This window comes from Scomber japonicus, chromosome 3 (genome assembly GCF_027409825.1).
Source record: "Scomber japonicus isolate fScoJap1 chromosome 3, fScoJap1.pri, whole genome shotgun sequence".
NCBI classification, from domain to species: domain Eukaryota; kingdom Metazoa; phylum Chordata; class Actinopteri; order Scombriformes; family Scombridae; genus Scomber; species Scomber japonicus.
Window position 1 is genome coordinate 33605323 of NC_070580.1, and position 22323 is coordinate 33627645.

A 22323-nucleotide genomic window follows, 5' to 3' on the forward strand; every position below is an offset into this window, starting at 1 on the left:
CACGCACACAAACCTATCCTCGCCCTATTTTCCTGTCATCATAAGTGCTGCCTGCTTGCTGCTTAGTGAGTCAGTTTGCTCTCTGAATTTACAACAGATTGAGTCAGACTGTTAAAAGGAGGAAAAAAAAGAAGGAGAGGGGGGGTGGGGGGCTGTAGGTGAATATCTGGCGATCATGTGACATTTTAAGGGCACATTACAAGTCAGCAGTGGATGAAATGCTGCTGTAGCTGTACAGGGAGCACGAAGGGTTCAAGCTGCTGACAGAACTAAAGAAAGAGAGGAACTAGGAGAGAGAGAGAGAGAGAGAGGGAGAGGGAGAGGGAGAGAGAGAGAGAGAGAAGGAGAGAATAAGACAGAATCCCAGAGAGGAAAAAAAAGAAATACAACCCAAGAGAGAGAAAAAAAGGATCAAAAAACTAAAAAGAGACAGATTGACAGAAACTGACTTGAAGAAAGTCAGAGAAAAGAAAAAGACAAATCCAGTAGTGGAGACAGACTCAGGCTCAAGGATTTCTCTGTAGTCCCCCCCCCCCCACACTCTCTCCTACAGTAGCATTGTGCATGCAGACAGGTGTATCTGCTTCACTTTATGCCAGACAGACATTGTGAGGAATGTGTTGTCTTATTTCCAACTGTGCCATGAATTTTCCATCTGCTCCACAAGCACCAGCGACAAAATGTTCAGTTATCTCTACGTAAATCTTAAGAGGGGGCGAGGTCGTAAAGTAGTCACCTGCATCTAGAGCAGAGGTGTCAAACTCATTTTCATTCAAGGGCCACATACAGACCAATTTAATCTCATGTGGGCCAGATCATTGAAGAGATGGAGGGAAGGAAGGAAGGAAGGAAGGAAGAAAGGAAACGGGGAAGGTTGGGAGGAAGGACAGAGGGAAGAAAGGAGGGAAGGAAAGAAAGGAAGGAAGAAAGGAAGGAAGGACCGATGGAAGGATCGAAGGAAGGAAGGAAGGAACGAAGAAAGGGAGGAAGGAAGGAAGGAACGAAGAAGGGAAACGGAAGGAAGGAAGGAAGGAAGGGGAAGGTAGAGAGGAAGGACAGAAGGAAGAAAGGGAGGAAGGAAGGAAGGAAGGAAGGAAAGAACGAATGAAGAAAGGAAAAGGGGAAGGTAGAGAGGAAGGACAGAAGGCTGGAAAGTGGGCCGAATTGCACACCTAGACGGGCCTGTTCTGGCCCGCGGGCCACATGTTTGACACCTCTGATCTAGAGGGATAAAGAGGAAGAAAGACAGAAGGGTGGAGGAAAGAGAAAGAGAGAAAGTGGGAAAGAAAAACAGAAAGCAGGGGAAATGAAGAAAAAGAGTAAATGGATGGATGGTAGGTAGGTTGGTTGATATGCTGATTGTGTTTTAACAGAGAATCAGAACAAACTACACTCTGAATATATGAACTGTTGAACTCACTGCTGCATTCAGAAAGACTGTTTGATCTTCTACGCTGGTACAAATGGAGTCAGGCATCCGGTCTACCACTCAAAGTGTTTATTCACTTAGTAAACATAAGATGGGGAAGAATCAAATCAGTCCGATTGTGTGTTGGCTGGAGACCTTTATTTGATCCCAACATCAACATTTCAGCATTACAGTTATTTAACTTTTCAATATCTTATAGTTGTGTCTTAATTTTTTGAATAGAGCAAGAAGACAGTATCTGAAGTTAGAATTCATGATTGTAGGCTTTGCAGGGAAACAACAATAGTGTTTGAGGCTCTGGAGGATAGAAAAACAAGCCTTAATCATTGTTTTCAGCCAAAAGATTGTTGTACTAGTGGTTGTCATTTTGTTACACTTGTTGTGTCAGGTCACATCCCACCTCAAAGAATAAATATGTGTTCTGAGTTTGACAGAAAAGTGTGTTGTTAAACACCCTGCAAAATTTGAATGATTAAAAAAATCGACAAATATATGAAATTAGGCTTCAAAGTTGTGTAAAAATCAGCCTCTTTCTCTGCTCCCAAACACGGTGGGCGTGGCTGCCGAGTCTGCTGAAACCCCGCCCCCTACCAAGTGTCACCTGTCAATCAAAGTCACCACCTCTACCAGAAACATGGACGCTACGTCTGAGAGCTTTCTGCTGCTAACTCGGTGGCTAACTTAGCGGCTAGCTCGGTGGCTAACTCAGTGGCTAGCTTGGCGGCTAACTCAGCGGCTAACTCGGGGGCTAGCTCGGTGGCTAACTCAGCGGCTAACTCGGTTGCTAGCTCAGTGGCTAACTCAGCTAATAGCTCGGCGGCTAACTCAGCTGCTAGCTCGGTGGCTAACTCAGCTAACTGGCTAACTGTAGACTGTAGTAGTAGTAGTGTGTGCTGAATGTATTTATATCTCTACAGCAGCAGGGGCGGGTTTATGCTAATGTGATTGTCTCTTACTTGGACTTAGTGGGCTCATGAGTTGCCCTCATGTCATGAACCACATGAAAAGAGTTGTAATGATTAATATTTTTGCAAACACACAGAGAAAATAGTCCACGATTAGTAAACTCTTAATAATCATGTCACTTTGTGCTGCAGCCTTTCTAGAAAAAATTTCCCATCTTAATAAAGCAAAAATCATTTAGCTGGAGTAGTTGCTTATCTGAGTTTATTCCAGGTCACTTTGTCACTTTGGAGGGAAAGCATGAGAGGGGACGGAGACCTGTCGATAATATCGCAATTTCTTCTCACGGCAGAAGTCAATAGAATTCATAAATAGTTTAATATCTTAATGAATTGACTGAATATTTTAAAAAACCCATTGAATTGTGTCATAAAGTTATTTGAAGTTGAAATATAGATTCCAGATCGATGAGCAGTTTCAACTTCATGTATTCAAGTTAAACTTCCAAATCTTATAGCAGCTGTCATGTATGCTGCAGAGTATATTTTATATGCTTGTCATTTATGTTGAAAGTTACTTGGAGTCAACTTAGTGCCATCATTGAATTTCATCCTGCATGATTATTGCAAGTCATTCAGAATGAAGCCGAGTACATTTTTTCACTTTTTCAGCTGCAGGTTGTTTTTTTGTTTTTTTTTTAAATCTCAAGGTTTTTGCTTTTCCCCTCCAGCCTCCCTCCTGCTTTTGTGGCTGTCAGCTTACAGCAGCTGTGTCCTAACATGCAATTCACTTTGGCCTTTGGCTGTGTTACCTTGTCAGAAACAAACTCCCTTCGAGGGGGGAAGCGGCAGGCGGGGAGGGAAGGGGGGCATCAAAGTTATTTTTTTCGAAAACAATGTGTTTGTGTATCCCTCAGTAATTGATTTGGTCATTATACGATATGTTGCATGTCATTGTGGGATTGTTTTCAGAAAATGGCTGTAGGAGGGATATAGAAGTTGTCATGTAGCTGTCAACAGATGTGGGTTGGAAAGAGAATGGATAATGCATACAGTACAATACAAATACTATTATATCAAATACCCACAAGCACACACACACATAACCTCAATATATACTATGGATTTATTGTTTTTGCCTATAGCAGCTGTTTCCTGTTAGAAAATAAAGATCCAAGGGGGGGAAAAAATCGATTGGCTACTTTTATTTTTTAAAACATGTATGAAATTCACCATTAATAGTTTAATATAAAAGAGGCAGGAAGCAGATTTACAATCATCAGTTGTCAAGTGGGGGATAATACATATTGTTACAAGCATTACCCCCACCCTAAAAGCTCCACAGAGACCAGATGATGAAGCATTTAAGTCGTTTTAGTTTCTAAAAGCTCCAAAGTACTTAGTAAAGCGTGTCCTGCTGACCTTAACATTCATGTCAACATTAATGGAAACTGGTGTGTGTATGTGTGTATGTGTGTGTGTGTGTGTGTGTGTGTGTGAGAGAAAGAGAGAGAGAGGAAGAGAGGAAGGGACTAAGAGGCAACCATTAGCATTGTTTTTTTTATTGTTTACTAAGTTATGGAGTTGAAGGATATGATAATCTCAGGGCCATCTGACCACACGCACATTCAAACTCACACGAGATGCATTTACAAAAGCATCCAAGTACACACACACACACACACACACACACACACACACACACAAACACATATATACACACACACACACACAGAAACACAAATACTGTATACATGCACACATGCAATATTCAGAAACAAAATCAAAGGGAAATTTAGGCAAACACGCACACACACACACACACACACAAAAACACACACACACACACACACATATACAGAGCGCTGCAGCAGCATAGTTCAGATTAGTAATCCTGTTAAACACACTCAGCCATGCTAACGCTAATCCACAGAGGATGCACCCCACAGCTGCTGACAAACAATACCTAAAATCCAAACCTTCACATTAACCCTGAGCTGAGACACACACACACACACACACACACACACACACACACACACACACACACACACACACACTTACATAACCTGCATAACACACACATGCTCTTCATATCAGCTACACTTAAACAATATACATTATATATACATCTCTAGGACTTGACAATCATATAATACATTAATAAGACTTTATTATTATACTTTCCATTCAAGTGGATTAGAAATAAAATATGATAATAGCTAGAAAGATGTTAGTTATCGCACATGCATGCCCACACAGATACACACATGTACACATAAGCTGCACCCACGCTCAAACAGCAACCTGTACCTGTGACACACACACACACACATATACACACACACAGTCACACACACACAAAGAATAAGCATTTAATATGCCATTCAGGGGTGCTGCAGTGCGTTGGAAGATAGGAGAATCAATCTTCTCTCCATTTGGATGAGATTATGTTTTTAATATCTCTGGTTTTACCCATAATTCCTCTCTGATAATTTTATCATGCTCTCCAAGTAGGAGAAGCTAAAAAGGAATAATTTTCTAATGCTTTCCAAGTAAGAGAAGTATAAAGGGGAGGAGAAAAAAAAATACAATGAAATGTATAAATGAAAAGAATATTACACAAGTGCACATACACACACACACACACACACAGACACACACACACACACACACACACATACACACACACACACACACACACACACACTCACATAGCTTGTGTGTGTGTGTCCAGGAACACAAGGAATTCTGGGGATTAATGCCTTTTGGAAACAATCAATATCATCAGCAGCCCACTGTTGTCGCAGCCATAATGGCAAACACTGAGGAAGTCATTTTAATACATTTATCCATCTACAGTAACACTGACGGCAGATCTTCCTTAGATACACTACAAACAAATGAGCATATTTCAATTTTTCTCTCAACCAATTCTTTTTTTAATAAGGCTGATGTCATCTTACAGAAACTACTTTTTAGACAACAACTGGTCCAGGATTGTTGGAAATGTCTGCTAGCTGTTAGCATAAAGCAGTGATGTGGTGAATAGAGTGCCGAGCGCTGATGCCACCTATCTGTAACTATCCATCCATCCTTTTTTATATGTTGTATATCCTCTAGAGCAGGGGTGTCAAACATGGAGCCCGCAGGCCAGAACCGGCCCATCAAGGGGTGCAATCCGGCCCCTTTCCTTCCTTCTGTCCATCCTCTCTACCTTCCTCTTTGTCTTTCTTCTGTCCTTTCTTCCTTCCTTCCTCCCTTTCTTCCTTCTGTCCTTCCTCTCTACCTTCCCCTTTTCCTTTCTTCCTTCGTTTGTTCGTTCCTTCATTCCTTCTGTCCTTCCTTCCTTCTGTCCTTTTGTCCTTCCATCGGTCCTTCCTTCCTTTCTTCCTTCTGTCCTTCCCCCATACCTTCCCCGTTTCCTTTATTCCTTCTGTCCTTCCTCCCTACCTTCCCCATTTCCTTTCTTCTTTCCTTCCTTCCTTCCAGCTGTCCTTCATACCTTTCTTACTTCTGGTCTTCCTTCCTCCCTTCCTTCCTTCCTTCCTTCCTTCCTTCCTTCCTTCCTTCCTTCCTTCCTTCCTTCCTTCCTTCCTTCCTTCCCTCCATCTTTTTAATGATCCGGCCCACATGAGATCAAATTGGTCTGTATGTGGCCCTTGAATGAAAATGAGTTTGACACCTCTGCTCTAGAGGGTCACGGAGCCAATCTCAGCTGACATCATCCTGGACAGGTTGCTAGTCTATCACAGGGCGACCATATCGTATATATATACAGAAAAACATCCATTCGCTCTCACATTCACACCTTCAGGCAATTTAGACTCGCTCCAATTAACCTAACCTGTATATTTTTGGTCTCTGGGAGGAAACCAGAGTAGATGTAACCTCCTCCATGTTGGCTAGTGGGTTTATATCGCAGCAATGTTGCCAAGCAGAAACAGAAGCAGAAGGTTTTTAGAAGGCAATTTGACACTAAAATATATGTAGTTTGAGCTCAATGTTGATTATTTGGATTTGTATACATATTGAAAGCTACTGGGAACCTCCAAAAATCTGGGACATGCACTTTAAAGTCATCAGAAAACCAATAAAAAGAGCTATATACCTGCCTGCTGACTCATATTTTAAGACTTTAAATAAATAAAGCAGAACCATGACAACCATTGGGGGAAGAAGACATTTGAAGAATATATCCAAGGAGCCCCCCCAAAAAACTAACTGAGTCTGCCTCAGTGCTGCTGGACCAAAAGGAATACTTAAATAAAGTGTTCAAACACACAGTGCACAGATCTCCTCTGCCTTTACCTCAAGTGTTAATCTCCAAGGTGCTGTGTATAATTTTAATGATGTAGACTTAGAAACCAAATTATTCTAAGTTGGAATCAAAGCAATTCATAGAAAAGTCCTGTAGATAGAATAATTTACTGTTTACTTTCTCTCCTCTAATATTGTTTTATATAACATTATGGTATCATGTCTTTACAGTCATAGAGCTATAGTATCCATGTGTGTTTATATCCCCTTGGACCATAGTAACTGTGTTGTTGTCCATCGCTCCTCACTATTCCCCCGGTGAGACAGCCTATCATGGTGAAGGCCAAGTGGTTGTGAATTCTGGCATCGTCAGATACAGTCGGAGCAGTTATACCTCTCCGATCGATATGTCATGCTTTCCTCTTGGGAGGATGTTACAGGAAAAAATGAAGAATTTAAAACCTTCGTCTGGCCATTACAATGCAGACTCACGGTCGTCTACATCCCCGACTGACCCCATCTCTTTTGACTGTTCTTTCTTTCCTTCCTTCCTCCTCCCTTCCTTCCTTCCTCCTTCCTTCTTTCCTTCCTTCCTTCCTTGCTTCCTTCCGTTCTCACTACCTTCCTTACTCCTTTCCTTCCTTCCTTCCTTCCTCCTTCCTTCCTCACTACCTTCCTTCCTTCCTCCTTTCATGCTTTCCTTCCTTCCTTCTTTACTTCCTTCCTCCTCCCTTCCTTCCTTCATTCCTCCTCCCTTCTTTATTTCCTTCCTTCATTCCTTCCTTCCTCCTCCCTTCTTTCCTTCCTCACTTCCTTCCTTCCTTCATTCCTTCCTTCCTCCTCCCTTCCTTCCTTCATTCCTTCCTTCCTCCTCCCTTCTTTCCTTCCTCACTTCCTTCCTTCCTTCATTTTTTTCTCTCCTTCCTTCCTTCCTTCCTTCCTTCCTCTCTCCCTCCCTCTCTCCCCCTCCCTCCCTCCTTATTCCTTTCCTTCCTTCCTTTCCTTTCCTTCCTCCCTTCCTTGACCTGAGGACAACAGGAGGGTTAACTCAAACAACTCACTACTAACTGAACTTTAGTCGCTGTCACATTCAACGGGACCACAGTGAAACCATTAACCTGCTAGGAAATATTAAATCTGACAAAGGATAGACTGTTCCTGTTCCTATGAGACAGTTCACCTGTACAGAAATAACGCTTAGGCACTATACTCTTCCAACTGTGTGTGTGTGTGTGTGTTTTTAGAGAGTACACTGTGCCAAGAAAATAATACCTGCACCACCTGCCAGTACCGGTGGCAAGACAACAAGATGGATCCATACGTTGTACATAATTAGAAGCCACCTGTTAGCTGACAATGACAATAAAATAATAAATGAGGCCACCGTGTCCTCCATATTGTGTTTGTGCCAGTTGTCAATCAATCCTCTTTTTTTTAGCGGGTGCAGATTTTCTCACTCTCAACTTTTACCCTCTTGTATTAGACACAGTCGCATTAGATCACCTCTCCTCTGCCCCAGTCGCAACCCTGTCAGAGTTTGCCTGATTGGCTGAGCGGCGCCCGAGCTGGCCAATCCCAATGTTAAATGGAGCTGAACCCGTAACCAGATGGGGTCCTCTACTGTTACATCATGAACTGTTGAACCCAATCACCACGTGAAGGCGGTGAAGTGTGAACAAATGGGGTCACACTGAAATGTGTCAGGTGATACATATTGTGGGTTACTCAGGGGGAAAATTGAGGTTTAATACACCTGTGGGGTGATTACCAGGGCATGGACTACAGGGAAATGTGTGAACTTGTCTCTCGCATGATCGCCAGAGGCCTTCATGTAACTATAATGTGCTTGACAGACACAGACAATCTGAAATTTACAGTCTGTACACCTCTGTTCATTACAAAGCCACCGGCTCCCACAGAGTGTCCTTTCTATTGGAGGTTATTTCCTGATGGCATTAATGGGAGAAAAAAACCCAACAGGCTGAACTCATGCATAACATGACTGACTGAATAAAAATGATTGGTATGAACAATAGACTCATGGTACAATCTGTGTACTTCAAGAGGTCATTCTCATGTTGTTGTTTATCCTGAACAGTAAGCAAAGATTCACATTCATTTTATTTTTTCTTCTAGTAGATAGAAGATAGTAGATATACAACATGTATGAAACAGATTGTTGGGAGGTGTTTAAATGGCATTACAACCATTTAGATTTGAATTGTGGAGCTAGGCTTCACAAACTGTTTCAACATTTCTGTGTTTGGGATTTAGTAGTAGTAATCTGAAAATCACTTAGCATAAACCCGCCCCTGCTGCTGTAGAGGTATAAATACATTCAGCGCACACTACTACTACTACAGTCTACAGTTAGCCAGTTAGCTGAGTTAGCCGCCGAGCTAGCAGCTGAGTTAGCAGCAGAAAGCTCTCAGACATAACGTCCATGTTTCTGGTAGAGGTGGTGACTTTGATTGACAGGTGACACTTCGTAGGGGGCGGAGTTTCAGCGGACTTGGCGGCCACGCCCACAGCATTTGGTAGCAGAGAAAGAGGCTGATTTTTACACAACTTTGAAGCCTAATTTCATATATTTATATTTCAAACATTCAAATTTGGCAGGGTGGTTAACAACACACTTTTCTGTGGTATGTCAAACTCAGAACACATATTTATTCTACTTTACACCGACTTTAACACAACTCTGATATTTGCTGTCCCCCGCTAGACTTCCTTAACTGGCTAATCACAGCAGAGTGGACTGCCTGTTAAGAGACAGAGGCTGTACTGAGGAGCTGTATAAATAGCCAGTATAAGATAAATAAGGAGTTGTTAAAACTGTCAATCATGCAAAACTACTCGAGTGCCAGAATAAAAATATAAAGCTGGAAATAAACATAATAGGTTCCCTTTAACCCCACTATTAAACTCCAGGTTTGTATCTCATCTCCACTGACAACACACAGGAAGAAAAAAAGCTGTATTTTCTTCCGCATTAGACCATATAAGACGGAGAGTGACAGATGTATTTCCTTTATTTGTATATATATATATTTTTTTTTTATCAAAGGTGTTGCAGAGATGCTATCCGTGATCAGGTTACACAGATACTGAATGTGTTGTCATTGAAGTCATTCTGGTGGGGTTTTTTTTTAAAAGAACATCTCATCACTGCAACCATTGAGGATTGTGGCAGCTATTACCGAGTGTGCCAAGGTTAGGTGCTTAAGCCGTTAGCTCGGTGGATTCCACTGCCAACCTTGTGTTGTTATTGCAGAGGGGGCGAAGATGAGAGAGACAGGGGATTAAACTGAACTCCCACGTAGCAGTATAACTCTATTAATCGGCTGTCTTTGTGTATCAAGGTTATAATAAGATGCTGCTTGGTGCATGTCTGAGAGAGAACAGGTGCATTCATGTGCAGGATCCCAGGGTCCTCTGCTTGAGGGTTTCTCATCTTTCTCTTTCTCCAGTCTTATCTTTTTTTCTTTCAGTCAGCTTTTTTAAAAAACATGTAATTCACTCTTGACCACTGTCGATTTCTGTCTTTCTTTATTTCCATTTCTCTTCCTTCCTTTTCTTTCTTACGCCATTTCTGACTTTTGTAATTTGTTGATGTGTCTCTCGCCTTTCTATTTCTTTTTTTTCTTAACCCATCTACAAATCCTCTCTCCTTCTTTATTTTTTTTCATTTTTACTTTATCTTTGTTACTCTCTGCTCTCACCATCCTCTATTTCTTTTATGCTACTATCTCTGGGTTATGAGACCATGGCTAGTTATATTAATCCTCAGGCAGAGAGCAGCAGCTTTATTGATAGTTAAGTTAGTCTACTTTCCTTTTGTGTCCCGTCCAATAGTGCAGCATCTCTTTGGTAGTTGAGTGTGTAATTTGGACTAGCTGTATTCACAAATCTACTTGAACCCTTCCTGTCGTCCTCGAGTCAAGGAAGGAAGGAAGAAAGGAGGGAGGAAGGAAGGGAGGAAAGGAAACAAAAGGAAAGAAGGATGGAAGGGAGGAAGAAGGAAGGAAGGAAGGAAGGAAGGAATGAAAGAAAGAAGGAGGGAGGGAGGGAGGAATGAAAGAAAGAAGGAGGGAGGGAGGGAGGAAGGAAGGACAGAAAGAAAGAAGGAAGTAAGGAAAGGAGGGAGGGAGGGAGGAAGGATTCCTTCCTTCCTTCATCCCTCCTTTCCTTCCTTCTTCCTTCCTCCCTCCCTCCTTTCCTTCCTTCTTCCTCTTCTCCTTTCTCTCTCCCTCCCTCCTACCTTCCTTTCCTTCCTCCCTCCCTTCCTTCCTTCTTCCTCCTTTCCTCCCTTCCTTCTTCCTCCTTTCCTTCCTTCCTTCCTCCCTCCTTCCCTTCCTTCCTTAACTCGAGGACAACAGGAGGGTTAAAGTACAAAACACTGTTTATATAATATATTAACTTTGACTCAGTGAAGTATCATCAGACCTTTTGTTGAACTGAAGAAGTCTAAGCAGCAAACAGGAAGTACAGTACATCTCTTATCTGCATTCAGAGGTGAAACTCAGTCTGTCTTTACTTTTCTTTCCCTCTCATTCACTGTCTTCTATCATTCAGTCTATTCTATATAGTCACTGTCCAACCTTTACATCTAACCATAGAGTTACACCTACATGAAGTTACATCGTCCTCCTGTAGAAACAACACACCAACCTTGCATTCACCTTCCCCCATTACTGTTTCCTATCCTCTGTGTTTGTTCATTTGTTTGCCAACTTATTTAATCCTTGTGTAAAAAGAGAGCGATGCATGTTGGTCCGTTTTTTTCTAGATGCATGTGTGGAGTTGTTGTATGACTTCTATGTTTGTTTGTCCTTGGGCAGTTTTCAATGTTTGTCACTTGGAGCCAAAAGTTGTGCAACAAAAAAAACTAAACAACCTTGTAGCTGTGAAAGTGTTGGCAGCGCTTTCTCTTTTCCTTCCACTTCTTATTTGTTTATTTATCTTATGGACAGACTGTTTGATTTGAATGAGAATACATATCTCATGTTCACAGTGTTTCTTTTCACAAATCTACTGTAACCCTCCTGTTGTCCTCGAGTCTAGGAAGGAAGGGAGAAAGGAGGGAGTGAGGAAAGGAAAGGAAAGAAGGAAGGAAGGGAAGACGAAGGAAGGAAAGGAGGGAGGAAGAAGGAAGGAATGGTGGAAGGAAGGATGGAAGGGAAGAAGAAGGAAGGAAAGGAGGGAGGGAGGAAGAGAGGACAGGAAAGGAAAAGAAAGGAAAGAATGAAGGAAGGAAGGAAGGAAGGAAGGAGGGAGGGAGGAAGGAAGGAAGGACAGAAGGAATGAAGAAAGGTGGATGACGGAAGGAAAGAAGGAAGGGAGGAAAGAGGAGAAGGAAGGGAGAAAGAAAGGAAGGAATGGCCATCAAAAGCCTTTCATACATAAGAAAACAGCTTTTGAATATCTCTCCACTGCAGTGACCACCATGCATGAAAGGGTTATTCCGTCTCTATTAAAATATCTCTTTTTTTTCTTTTTTACATATTTCTTTATCTCCGTCCCTGGAAATCTGCTTAGCTTTTGTTGCATGCTGCCAATGTTTTCCTACCCCTGCATGAGTTGTGTTTGGCCCTTTTCATGTGGATGCACTATTAAGAATATCTTCACCTTGGGATCAAGTGTGTCTTTATTTATGCTTAACATTATGTATGTTTCTGAGTGTCTTTGTCAAGCATAGTGTAACCCATCCTCTTTGTGTGGGAGTGTGTGTGTGTGTATATATATGTGTGTAGAGTGTGTAAGTATTCATGCATGAATGCCTGATTGTATTTTGTGTCTTCATCCTTGAGTGTGTTTCACTCTGTGCATGTGTGACTATACATGTGTCTTATTTGTGTTATTTATGTGATTACATATCGGTGACTATGTGCATACCTGTGTGTGTGTGTGTGTGTGTGTTTCTCTGTGTGTGTGTGTGTGTGTTTCTGTGTGTGTGTGTGTGTGTGTGTGTGTGTGTTTGTGTGTGTGTGTGTGTAGGTGCCTCCACCCAGGACTCAGACGCCATGGAGCCTGAGAAGCAGGTGGACAGCACGGTGAAGATGGCCGGAGTGATCGCAGGGATCCTCATGTTCATCATCATCCTCCTCGGTGTCGTCCTCACCTTCAAGCGCAGGTAGGTAACAAACATGACATCATCACAGACTAAGCAGATTAAAGGTGCTATGTGTAGTATTTTAATATGAATAAATCACCTAAATAAATCAATGTATTTATTCACTGCAGTTCCCTCAGAGATGACCTGTGGAGGTTTTGAAAAGCTTTCAAGCAGTGTTTTAAATTTAAGCCATTATGTTGTTAAGTTTATGTTGTGTGTTACGTGCACGCTCTTAACGATGTACGTGCACACTCATGAGCCTGCAGGCAGTGCAATTCACATCCTGCTGTTGGTTTCATGCAATTTGGTTGATTTATTATAATGCACACAACAGAGAGTGGTGTCAAAAAATATTAAAACAACTTCCTCCCTCCTTTCCTTCCTTCTTCCTCCCTTCCTTCCTCCCTTCCTTCCTCCATCCCTTCATCCTTTCCTATCTCCTTCCCTTCCTCCTTTCCTTCCTTCTTCCTCCCTTCCTTCCTTCCTTCCTTCCTTCCTTCCTTCCTTCCTTCCTTCCTTCCTTCCTTCCTTCCTTCCTTCTTTCCTTCCTTCCTCCCGCCCTCCCTCCCTCTCTCCCTCCCTCCTTTCCTTCCTTCTTCCTCCCTTCCTTCCTCCCTCCCTCCCTCCCTCCCCTCCTCCCTACCCTCTTTCCTCCTTTCCTATCTCCCTCCCTTCCTTCTTCCTTCACTCGTCCTCCCTCCCTCCCTTCCTTCCTTCTTCCTCCCTTCCTTCCTCCCTCCGTTCCTTCCTTCTTCCTCCTTTCCTTCCTCCCTCCTTTCCTTCTTCCTCCCTCCTTTCCTATCTCCCTCCCTGCCTTCCTTCTTCCTCCCTTTGTTCCTCCCTCCTTTCCTTCCTTCTTCCTGCCTCCCTCCCTTCCTTCCTTCTTCCTTCCTCCCTCCCTCCCTCCCTTTCTTCCTTCTTCCTCCCTTCCTTCCTCCCTCATTTCCTTCCTTCTTCGTCCCTCCCTCCCTCCCTTCCTCCCTCCCTGCATTCCTTCATCCTCCTTTCGTTCATTCTTCCTCCCTTCCTCCCTCCCTCCCTCCCTCCCTCCCTCCCTCCCTTCCTTCCTCCCTCCCTCCCTTCCCTAGCCACTTTGCTAAATTTGCTCTGTAGCCTCTATCATATTTGCTACAGGAAGCTCAACTTAAACCGTTATACTTCCTTGTAACTCAGATAGAGGAAGGAGCTAAAAGCTAATTAAACTCCCCCCAGTGCCCCTGGCTTAAGATAGAAGCTAACAATCATCTTTATGACCACAGATATGACAACTGCTTTGACAGCTTTACACAACGGTGAATAAAATACTACATGTAGCACCTTTAAAACATATGACTGAATAGATAGATAGAGTGATGGATAGACCTCATAATGTGTATTTTTTAAAGTGTCCTCATAGTTGAATCAGACATAGAGATAGGGAGTGGAAGGAAGGAAGGTGATCTCAGTGAAAAGTAAAAAAAAAAAAAAGAAAAGAAGATTGAATCAAATTTAAAATGCTCCATTTAGTTTCAGTGTCAGTCAATAAGTCAGTCAGTTTTCTTTATTTCTTAAAGCAATATGAAAGGTCAGAATCTGGTGTTGAATCTAGTGATTTACTTAATCCTCTCTCGTCCTTGAAGACACAATAAATAATAATAATAATAGAGGTGCCCAGAAAAAAAGAAAAAACCCAGATGAATTGTATTTCTTTCTTCTTTTTTTTTTGTTTTAAAGTTAGCAGACACACACAACTTCCTGTGTCTTTGTTAACATGCACACTGGCTTGCCACCATCACCAGCCTTGCTTGCCTTTTTTGCTTTTTCTCTATTTCTCTCTCTATATATATATATCACTCCCATCCTTCCATCCCTCTCCTCCTCCTCGCTCACATACTGCTTTTACATTTTGTTTTGCTATAGGACTCCCATTTGTTTCATTTTTTTTAGTTTTTTTATGCCATTAAAAAAAAAAAAGTTTTTCTCAGCTTCTCCCTGCACAAAAAAAATATGCTTACTATATAAAAATGGCTTCAAATCTGTAGTTCATGTTGCTTCTGCATATATTGACAAAAGGAATTAGAAAAATAATGAGAATGAAAGTAGTGAGACAAACCCACTGTGGCAATACACACTTCAAAAGTAAGACTAGAGCCACAGGGAGGTGAAATGTAAGGCATGAGGATTTATTGGTCTGATTGCCCAAAGCATTACATTCTGAGACTTCTTTACGAGCAAACATCCAAATAAATAATGTTTCTACAGATTCAAGAATCGCTGGGTTGTTTCCAGACGGATTGTATAAATGTTGACAGTGGTTCAATCCCCCTCGCCGAAAATCAGCCTTGTCATTATTCTAAAAAGTGACACGCTGACACTTTCCGCTTGTTATTGTTTAAAATGGATTTAGTGTGAGAGCGTTAGTTTGAAATGCTCGGGGCCGTTTGGCTGAGCATGTTGATGTGTAGAGTGTCTCTCTGGTTAGAGTCGGGCTCAGATGTTGGTCATATTCAATAACTACCTAGTGCTAGTTTGGATTGAAGTCTTTCAGAGATGGGTTTGGCAATAAATCAGTATCAAATTTTAATATTGTGATATTTTATAGATACCGGCTTAGATTTTGAATATCGCGATATCGTGATAGGAAATAAGTGTTGCTCTTTTCCTTTTTAAGGCTTTTAAAGGCTGCATTACAGTAAAAGTGTGATTTTCTGAGCTTAACAGACTCTTATATTATCTGCCTTTATCCACTTAGTCATTATAGCCACATTACTGATGACTGATGATGATCAATAGTCATTCCTACAGTATTGTCAAATATCAATATTGAGGTATTTGGTCAGAAATATCATGATATTTGATTCTGTCCATATCGCCCAGCTCTAGTTCCACCTACTGATTTTTTATTTTTTTGTCCTTGGGTCCCTGTATGTGGACCCCATGGTCAACACATGGCACACGGGGCCAATTAATAATGTTTGCTCTCTAAATGTTCATACCATATATATATAGTATATGTGATGTCTGTGAAATTGAGTCTAGAGAAGCTATTGTTATGACTGCATCTCATTGTCAAGGCTGTGCTATGAACCAGTAGGGACCAGGCAGGAAAAAAAAACACAGTAAGCCAGGAAGAGAAAAAAAAATCCCTTGGTGAGCAAATTACATTTGAACTGGTGCTGTCTGGAAACGCTGTGTCTAGTTCTCAGAGGATATCCGTGCACGCATGTTACAAGGAAACAGAACCTTTTATTCAATCAAGGAGAAAATGCAAGACGCGGTGTGCACTGAGGCAGCATGACGTGGAGCATGTCTGCAGCTGCAGGGGAGGAAAAGGTGCATATGCTAACGTTAATCTATTGTTCATGCTTTGCAATGACATATACAGAAAAACATGGATGCACATATGCACACACAGTGATTTGGTAGTCAAACAGCATTCACCCACACAGAGGGCTCACATACTGTATGACACCACTGCTACAGTATATGTTAGTACAACATCTCATACTGGGAGGACAGCTGAAATTCAAATGTGTAGCTAGTTCTACATGACAAGGGAAACATAAAACTTCATGCAGGGAGGAAAACTGTCATATTCCTTTATATATAGTCTGAATACAACGTTGGATCCATTTCAAGTGAGTAAAAGAGTTTGGGGAGTCAGAGAGGGCACAAGGTCAGTTGGCGATGCTAATCAGAGGCTAACCCAGGCTAGCAGATGATATCCAGAACACCAGGAGGATAAAAAAATCTATCAGAGCCAGAGGAGAAGGAAATGTCAGGAGTAACATGAAAGGGAAAGGTAAAGACTTTGGAAGAGGGTGCAGGTAGGGAATATAGGGGGAGATACTTGAAGGGAAGGCAAAAGGAAAAGAGGGGAGGAAGTATATGAAATATGAACACAAAGCAGCACTGGTTAACCTGAGGGTCAAAATCATAGATGCTATCTATGCTAATTAGATGCTAACCAGGCTAACAGGTCATAATATACATAAAAAAAGGCCAATTGGAGTCAAACACCACTGCAGTGGATGTAAGAGAGAGAGAAAGAGAGGGAAAGAACATCAATGAAGGAAAAGAAAGAGAGAAGAAAAGAGCAATTGAGATGCTGCTCAGATGTCCTGTTTAACCCATGCAGGCCATCGGTCAGGTTTACAGGACTCACATGGGTCTAATTCAGTCATGGAGCAGATATGATAATATGACAGTGAGTAAGAAAAGGAAAGCTAAGCAGATGCAGATGTGATATCAGAGCGATGGAATTTAAAGAAGGTTGCAGAAAGGAGGAAGAGGGAAAAGAGAAAGCAACCAATCTGCTTTAGCTAGATGACGATGAAGTGTACAAAAAGATGGAGGAAGAGCAGATGAAAAGAAAAGAAAAAGAAGTAGGGATACCAGGAAAAAGAAAGGATAAGAAAAATGAAAAGAAAAAGAATTGATAAAAAGGAGAACAGACACATAGATCCAGTCAGAGGAAGGTTTACCATATCATAGAGCATTTTATAAAGTGATGTATATTTCATTCAACACACATTATCAAGCTGTCTGAGTGGCAGAAAATACAGTGTTTGTTAAATAGAAAGTTTTCTACATACCTTTCAGAGCCCATAAATAATTACATGATGAAAGTTTGTCGGGAAGTGAGCACGAACAACTGTCTGATTAATCTTTCAGCACGGCGTTACACATGTTCCACACGGACTGTATTTTCCTCAGAAAGCTCGGAGATGTTTCTGATAATGTAGCGCTGCAGTGTAAAAGTGAATAAAGCTGGACATGGCTGAAGTCTTAATGGGGATTCGATGTTTCTACAGCCAGGTGGCCCCGAGGGCTCAGAAACAGCGCCAGAAGACGCACTTTTTATCAAAAGGTTGAGAGCAGGGTGAATGAATAATTTATGTTCTTTAAACTCCCTAAACACGGGCTGATTTATGTGTGTGTGTCTGTGTCTGTGTCTGTGTGTGTGTGTGTGTGTGTGTGTGTGTGTGTGTGTGTGTGTAATAAGTAGCGACCATGACCAAACTATGAAGTATTTGAGAAAAAGGTGACATCTCTGGAGCTTCTGAAATTGATGGAAATAACTGTCATTTAAACTTTTCAACCTTGATTCCTTTCATCCGAGCTTTTCTTAAAATTCTGACCCTGCAGCCATCTTTTATTATATCTGCAGCTTTTCATACTGTCTGCATGTTCAGGTCAACCTTTTACAAAACAGACTCAATCCTGATGGACCTACCAGCTTCAGCAGTTTAAATAAAAACAAAATGAACAGCTCAAATAAAAAGCACACAATGGATGAAGATAGATAAGCAATAGATAATAGATAAGCATAAAATGAATAAATCTAATACAATGCTTCTACTGATGGAAATGACTTTCTGGCTCATCTACCTTTTAACATTATTCTGGCCTTAACCCTCCTGTTGTCCTCGAGTCAAGGAATGAAGGGAGGAAGGAAAAGAGGGAGGGAGGAAGGAAGGAAAGAAGGAAGGAAGGAAGGGAAGATTGAAGGAGGGACGGAAGGAAGAAAAAGAGGGAGGAAGGAGGGAAGGATGGAAGGGAGGATTGAAGGAGGGAAGGAAGGAAGAAAAGGAGGGGGAGGAGGGAAGGAAGGAAGGAATGAAGGAAGCATGGAAGAGAGGAGGGAAGGAAAGGAGGGAAGAAGGAAGGGAGTATGGAAGGAAGGAAAGGAGAGATGGAGGAAGGAAGGAGGGAGTGAAGGGAGGAAAGAAGGAACAGTCAACAGACGGGGTCAATTTGACCCGGGAGGACGACAGGAAGGTTAAAGATGCATTTGAGCAGAAATGTATGAATTACTAATACTACACTTCTCCCCAAAGGACTCCTTATAAGAGAGGTTGCTAGCCAGTCCACATTGGAATAGCCCTGTGTTTATTTACATGGATTGAAGGAGGGAAGGAAGGAAGGAAGGAAAAGAGGGAGGGAGGAAGGGAGGAAGGATGAAAGGCAGGATTGAAGGAGGGAAGGAAGGAAAGAAAGGAGGGAGGGAGGGAGGGAGGAAGGATGGAAGGGAGGATTGAAGGAAGGAAGGAAAGGAGGGAAGAAGGAAGGAAGGGGGGGAGAAGGAAGGATGGAAAAGAAGGAGGAAGGAAAGGAGGGAGGGAGGAAGCAAGGAAGGAAAGGAGAGAGGAAGGAAGGGAAGGAGGGAAGAAGGAAGGAAAGGATGGAGGAAGAAGGGAAGGAAGGAAGGAAAGAGGAAGGAAGGGACGAAAGGAGGGAGGGAGGAAGGAAGGATGGAAGGGAAGAAGGATGGAAGGGAGGATTGAAGGAAGGAAGGAAAGGAGAGAGGAAGGAAGGGAGGAAAGGAAGAGAGGAAAGAAGGAACAGTCAAAATAGACGGGGTCAATTTGTTTATTTCCATGTGAACTTAGACCACCAATCTAAAATAATGAATGCATTAGAGTTGGTGATGGAGTTGTCTATCATCATTTTAGTTGAGGGAGTCTTTCTTGATTTCCATCAGTGAAACTCAACAGTTTAAAAGGTTGTTAGAAAGATTAAATGAGTAAAAGGTGCAGTGAGTTAGTGACATTGTTTGTGAGAATGAGTCCATACTTCATCGGTCCATGACAGAGAGGAGCCAGGAGAACCAATTAGTCTGTTGTAAAGCAGAAATGTGATGAATCATGATGTCTACAATGAGACACGCAGATGGAGAGTGAGGTGTTATCTGAATAGCAGCAGGCATGCTACAGACACAACGATACACACACACACACACACACACACACTCTCACACACACACACACACACACACACACACACACACACACACACACACACACACACACTCAGACTCACTGTCAACCATGTGAATAGAGACACACACATTCACACATTGGAGTAAATTTGCATGCAAACACACAGGGATGAACCCAAAATGTGCATTCACACACTTCCCCACAGGCCCACTGAACTGACCAGTATACTCAGTGGTGCAGCGAATGTGTGAAAGTGAACATTGGACGCACTTTAGAAACACAGTGTATGTTTAAATAGCTCTAATTGTTTTGTTTGCTTGCATTAAAGCTGCAGTTGGTAACTTTGAGGAGAGAGAGGACTTAGCATCACATTTGAAGAAGTACAACTTTCAGATCCCTCCCCTTCCCTCTCCGCTGCACTCCTGCCCTGCCTCCAAAGCCCCTCCCCCAGAGGAGGCTGACGTGCATGCAACGGCGACCACGTGCACGCGACCACGTGCACGCGGTGGTTGTTGCTGCGCCATTACTTTCTCTACGCTACTGAAGCCGCTCTCGGAGATATGAGCTTGACCGAGCTGAGGAGGAAGAGGGAGGGGCTTCTGTAGCTCTGCCTATCTTCATATATATAATGTTCACTTGGGTGTGTGTGTGAGAGTCATAAGTCCATAAGTCACAAAGCTTGTGTTTTGTCATCTTTGGCATGAGATAGACACAGTACAGATATCGTTTCCTACGTCAGAGTCAGAACCATATCGTCATCTGAATGTGTGTTAATGCTCTCATGCTGATGGCCTGCTGATACTCCTGATACTCCTTTCTGTGCATTTGAAGCCAATATTGACAGAGTGACGGAGTAGAGCCATGGATAGCTGCACACACACACACTCAGAGTGAGGGAGAGGGAGAGAGCTCCAGATGGATCTGTGGACAGAGATGGTTGCAAAGACAAGCTGCTCTCGGACAAACGCATACAAAGAAATATTTATCTCGTATTTTGGCCTCTTCAGTGTTCATGGTAGCAACACCCTTTCATAATAGTTCACACTTTTTAGTTCAACATTTGTGAAAGATTGTATGAGGCCCAGTGTTATCAGAGCTTAGATATCGTCCTATAAAACATCTGAGTCCTCCTCTTATCAAACATTTTAGAGTGAAATGTCCTACCCAGTGTGAGAAAACTTGGTTTAACCCTCCTGTTGTCTTCGAGTCAAGGAAGGAAGGGAGGAAGAAGGAAGGAAAGGAAGGAAGGAAGGAAGGGAGGAAGAAGGAAGGAAGGGAGGTAGAAGGAAGGAACAGAGGAAGAAGGAAGGGAAGAACAAGGAAGGAACAGAGGAAGAAGGAAGGGAAGGAAGGAAGGGAGGAAGAAGGAAGGAACAGAGGAAGAAGGAAGGGAGGAAGAAGGAAGGAAAGGGAGGAAGGGGGTAAGAAGGAAGGAAGGGAGGTAGAAGGAAGGAACGGAGGAAGAAGGAAGGGAAGAACAAGGAAAGAACGGAGGAAGAAGGAAGGGAAGGGAGAAGAAGGAAGGAGGAAGGAAGAAGGAAGGAAAGGAAGGAAGGGGGGAAGGAAGGAAAGGAAGGAAGGAAGGAAGAAACAGTTAAAACAGACGGGGTCAATTTGACCCAGGAGGACGACACAAAGGTTAAGGTGTAGATGAAGGGGTTAAAAATGAAGGTGTAATTGTAGGGAGTATCACCAGAGAGACTAAACAGGAAACAAGCCTTTTAATGTTATAGAGAAGTTTCTTATTGTCATTTCATCATATTTACCTAGACAGTGACTTTACAATTGTTGATGGTTGTAACATGAGTGATTGGGTTTGTGTTGCTAAGTTACTGACATCTGGACAGTTTGTTAGTATACTATCATCCAATGTTACACTAAGGTCTGGATTTGTGTTATTCTGCAGAAGAGGTTACAACATACATACTGTAACACTGTGTGTGTGCTAGCTAGCTCCTATTTATCTATCTAAAAATGTAACTTTCTGCTTTCTGCAATAACCAGACGTCTTGTATCCATGATAATTAAATCTGAAATATGATTCAATTGTTGCCAAATTGGAGTTTTTAGAACAAGGGAGTATGTTGTTTAATTCAGACACTTTTGATTGTAAGAGAAAAAAGTGCTCAGTTGATATAAAGTAGCAAAAATAACTCTTTGGTTTCTTTGAGTTTGATTTATTTCAGTTTGTTTTAACAACACATGCAAGTCTACACACACACACACACACACACACACACACACACACACACACACACACCCGATCATGCTTTCTGCACGAATACATGCTGCCTGCCAGAATGATACATCCATTACTTTCTACACTCAGGCTGAACCATCCCAGCTTATCACTCACTCTACTTCTACTTCTGACTCCTCACATCTTCACTACAGCAAAGCTCACAAGAACAATTCACTTTTAATCTTTCTAAACACTTTTCTCCTTTTTTTGAGTTTATCCTTTAAAAAAAAATGACAACTTTTATCAGCATTGTTCAAAAAGGAGAAATCAGGAAATCAGTTAAATAAATGTTGAAATAGTAAATTAGTGTCTTTAACCTTCCTGTCGTCTGTTTTTGACTGTTCCTTCTGTCCTTCCTCCCTCCTTCTTTCCTCCCTTCCTTCGTTCCTTCGTTCCTTCCTCCCTCCCTTCCTCCCTTCCTTTGTTCCTTCCTTCCTCCTTTCCTCCCTCTTTCCTTCCTTCCTTCCTTCCTTCATTCCTTCCTTCCTTCGTTCCTTCCCTCCTTCTTTCCTCCCTCATTCCCTTCCTTCCTCCCTCCTCCCTTCCTTTGTTCCTTCCTTCCTCCTTTCCTCCCTCTTTCCTTCCTTCCTTCCTCCCTCCCTCCTTATTTCCTTCCTCCTCCCTCCTTTCCTCCTTTCCATCCTTCCTTCCTCCCTCCCTCCTTCCTTCTTCCT

General features: G+C 42.2%; 1 protein-coding gene across 1 annotated transcript in view; it reads left to right on the plus strand.

Moving 5' to 3' along the window:
- ptprt (protein tyrosine phosphatase receptor type T) overlaps positions 1–22323 on the plus strand; it is a 470972-nt gene that overhangs the window by 316628 nt on the left and 132021 nt on the right. Inside the window, exon 19 of the mRNA XM_053315616.1 lies at positions 12589–12724. Coding sequence (XP_053171591.1) covers positions 12589–12724 — 136 coding nt within the window. The remainder of the gene's footprint in view (positions 1–12588; positions 12725–22323) is intronic.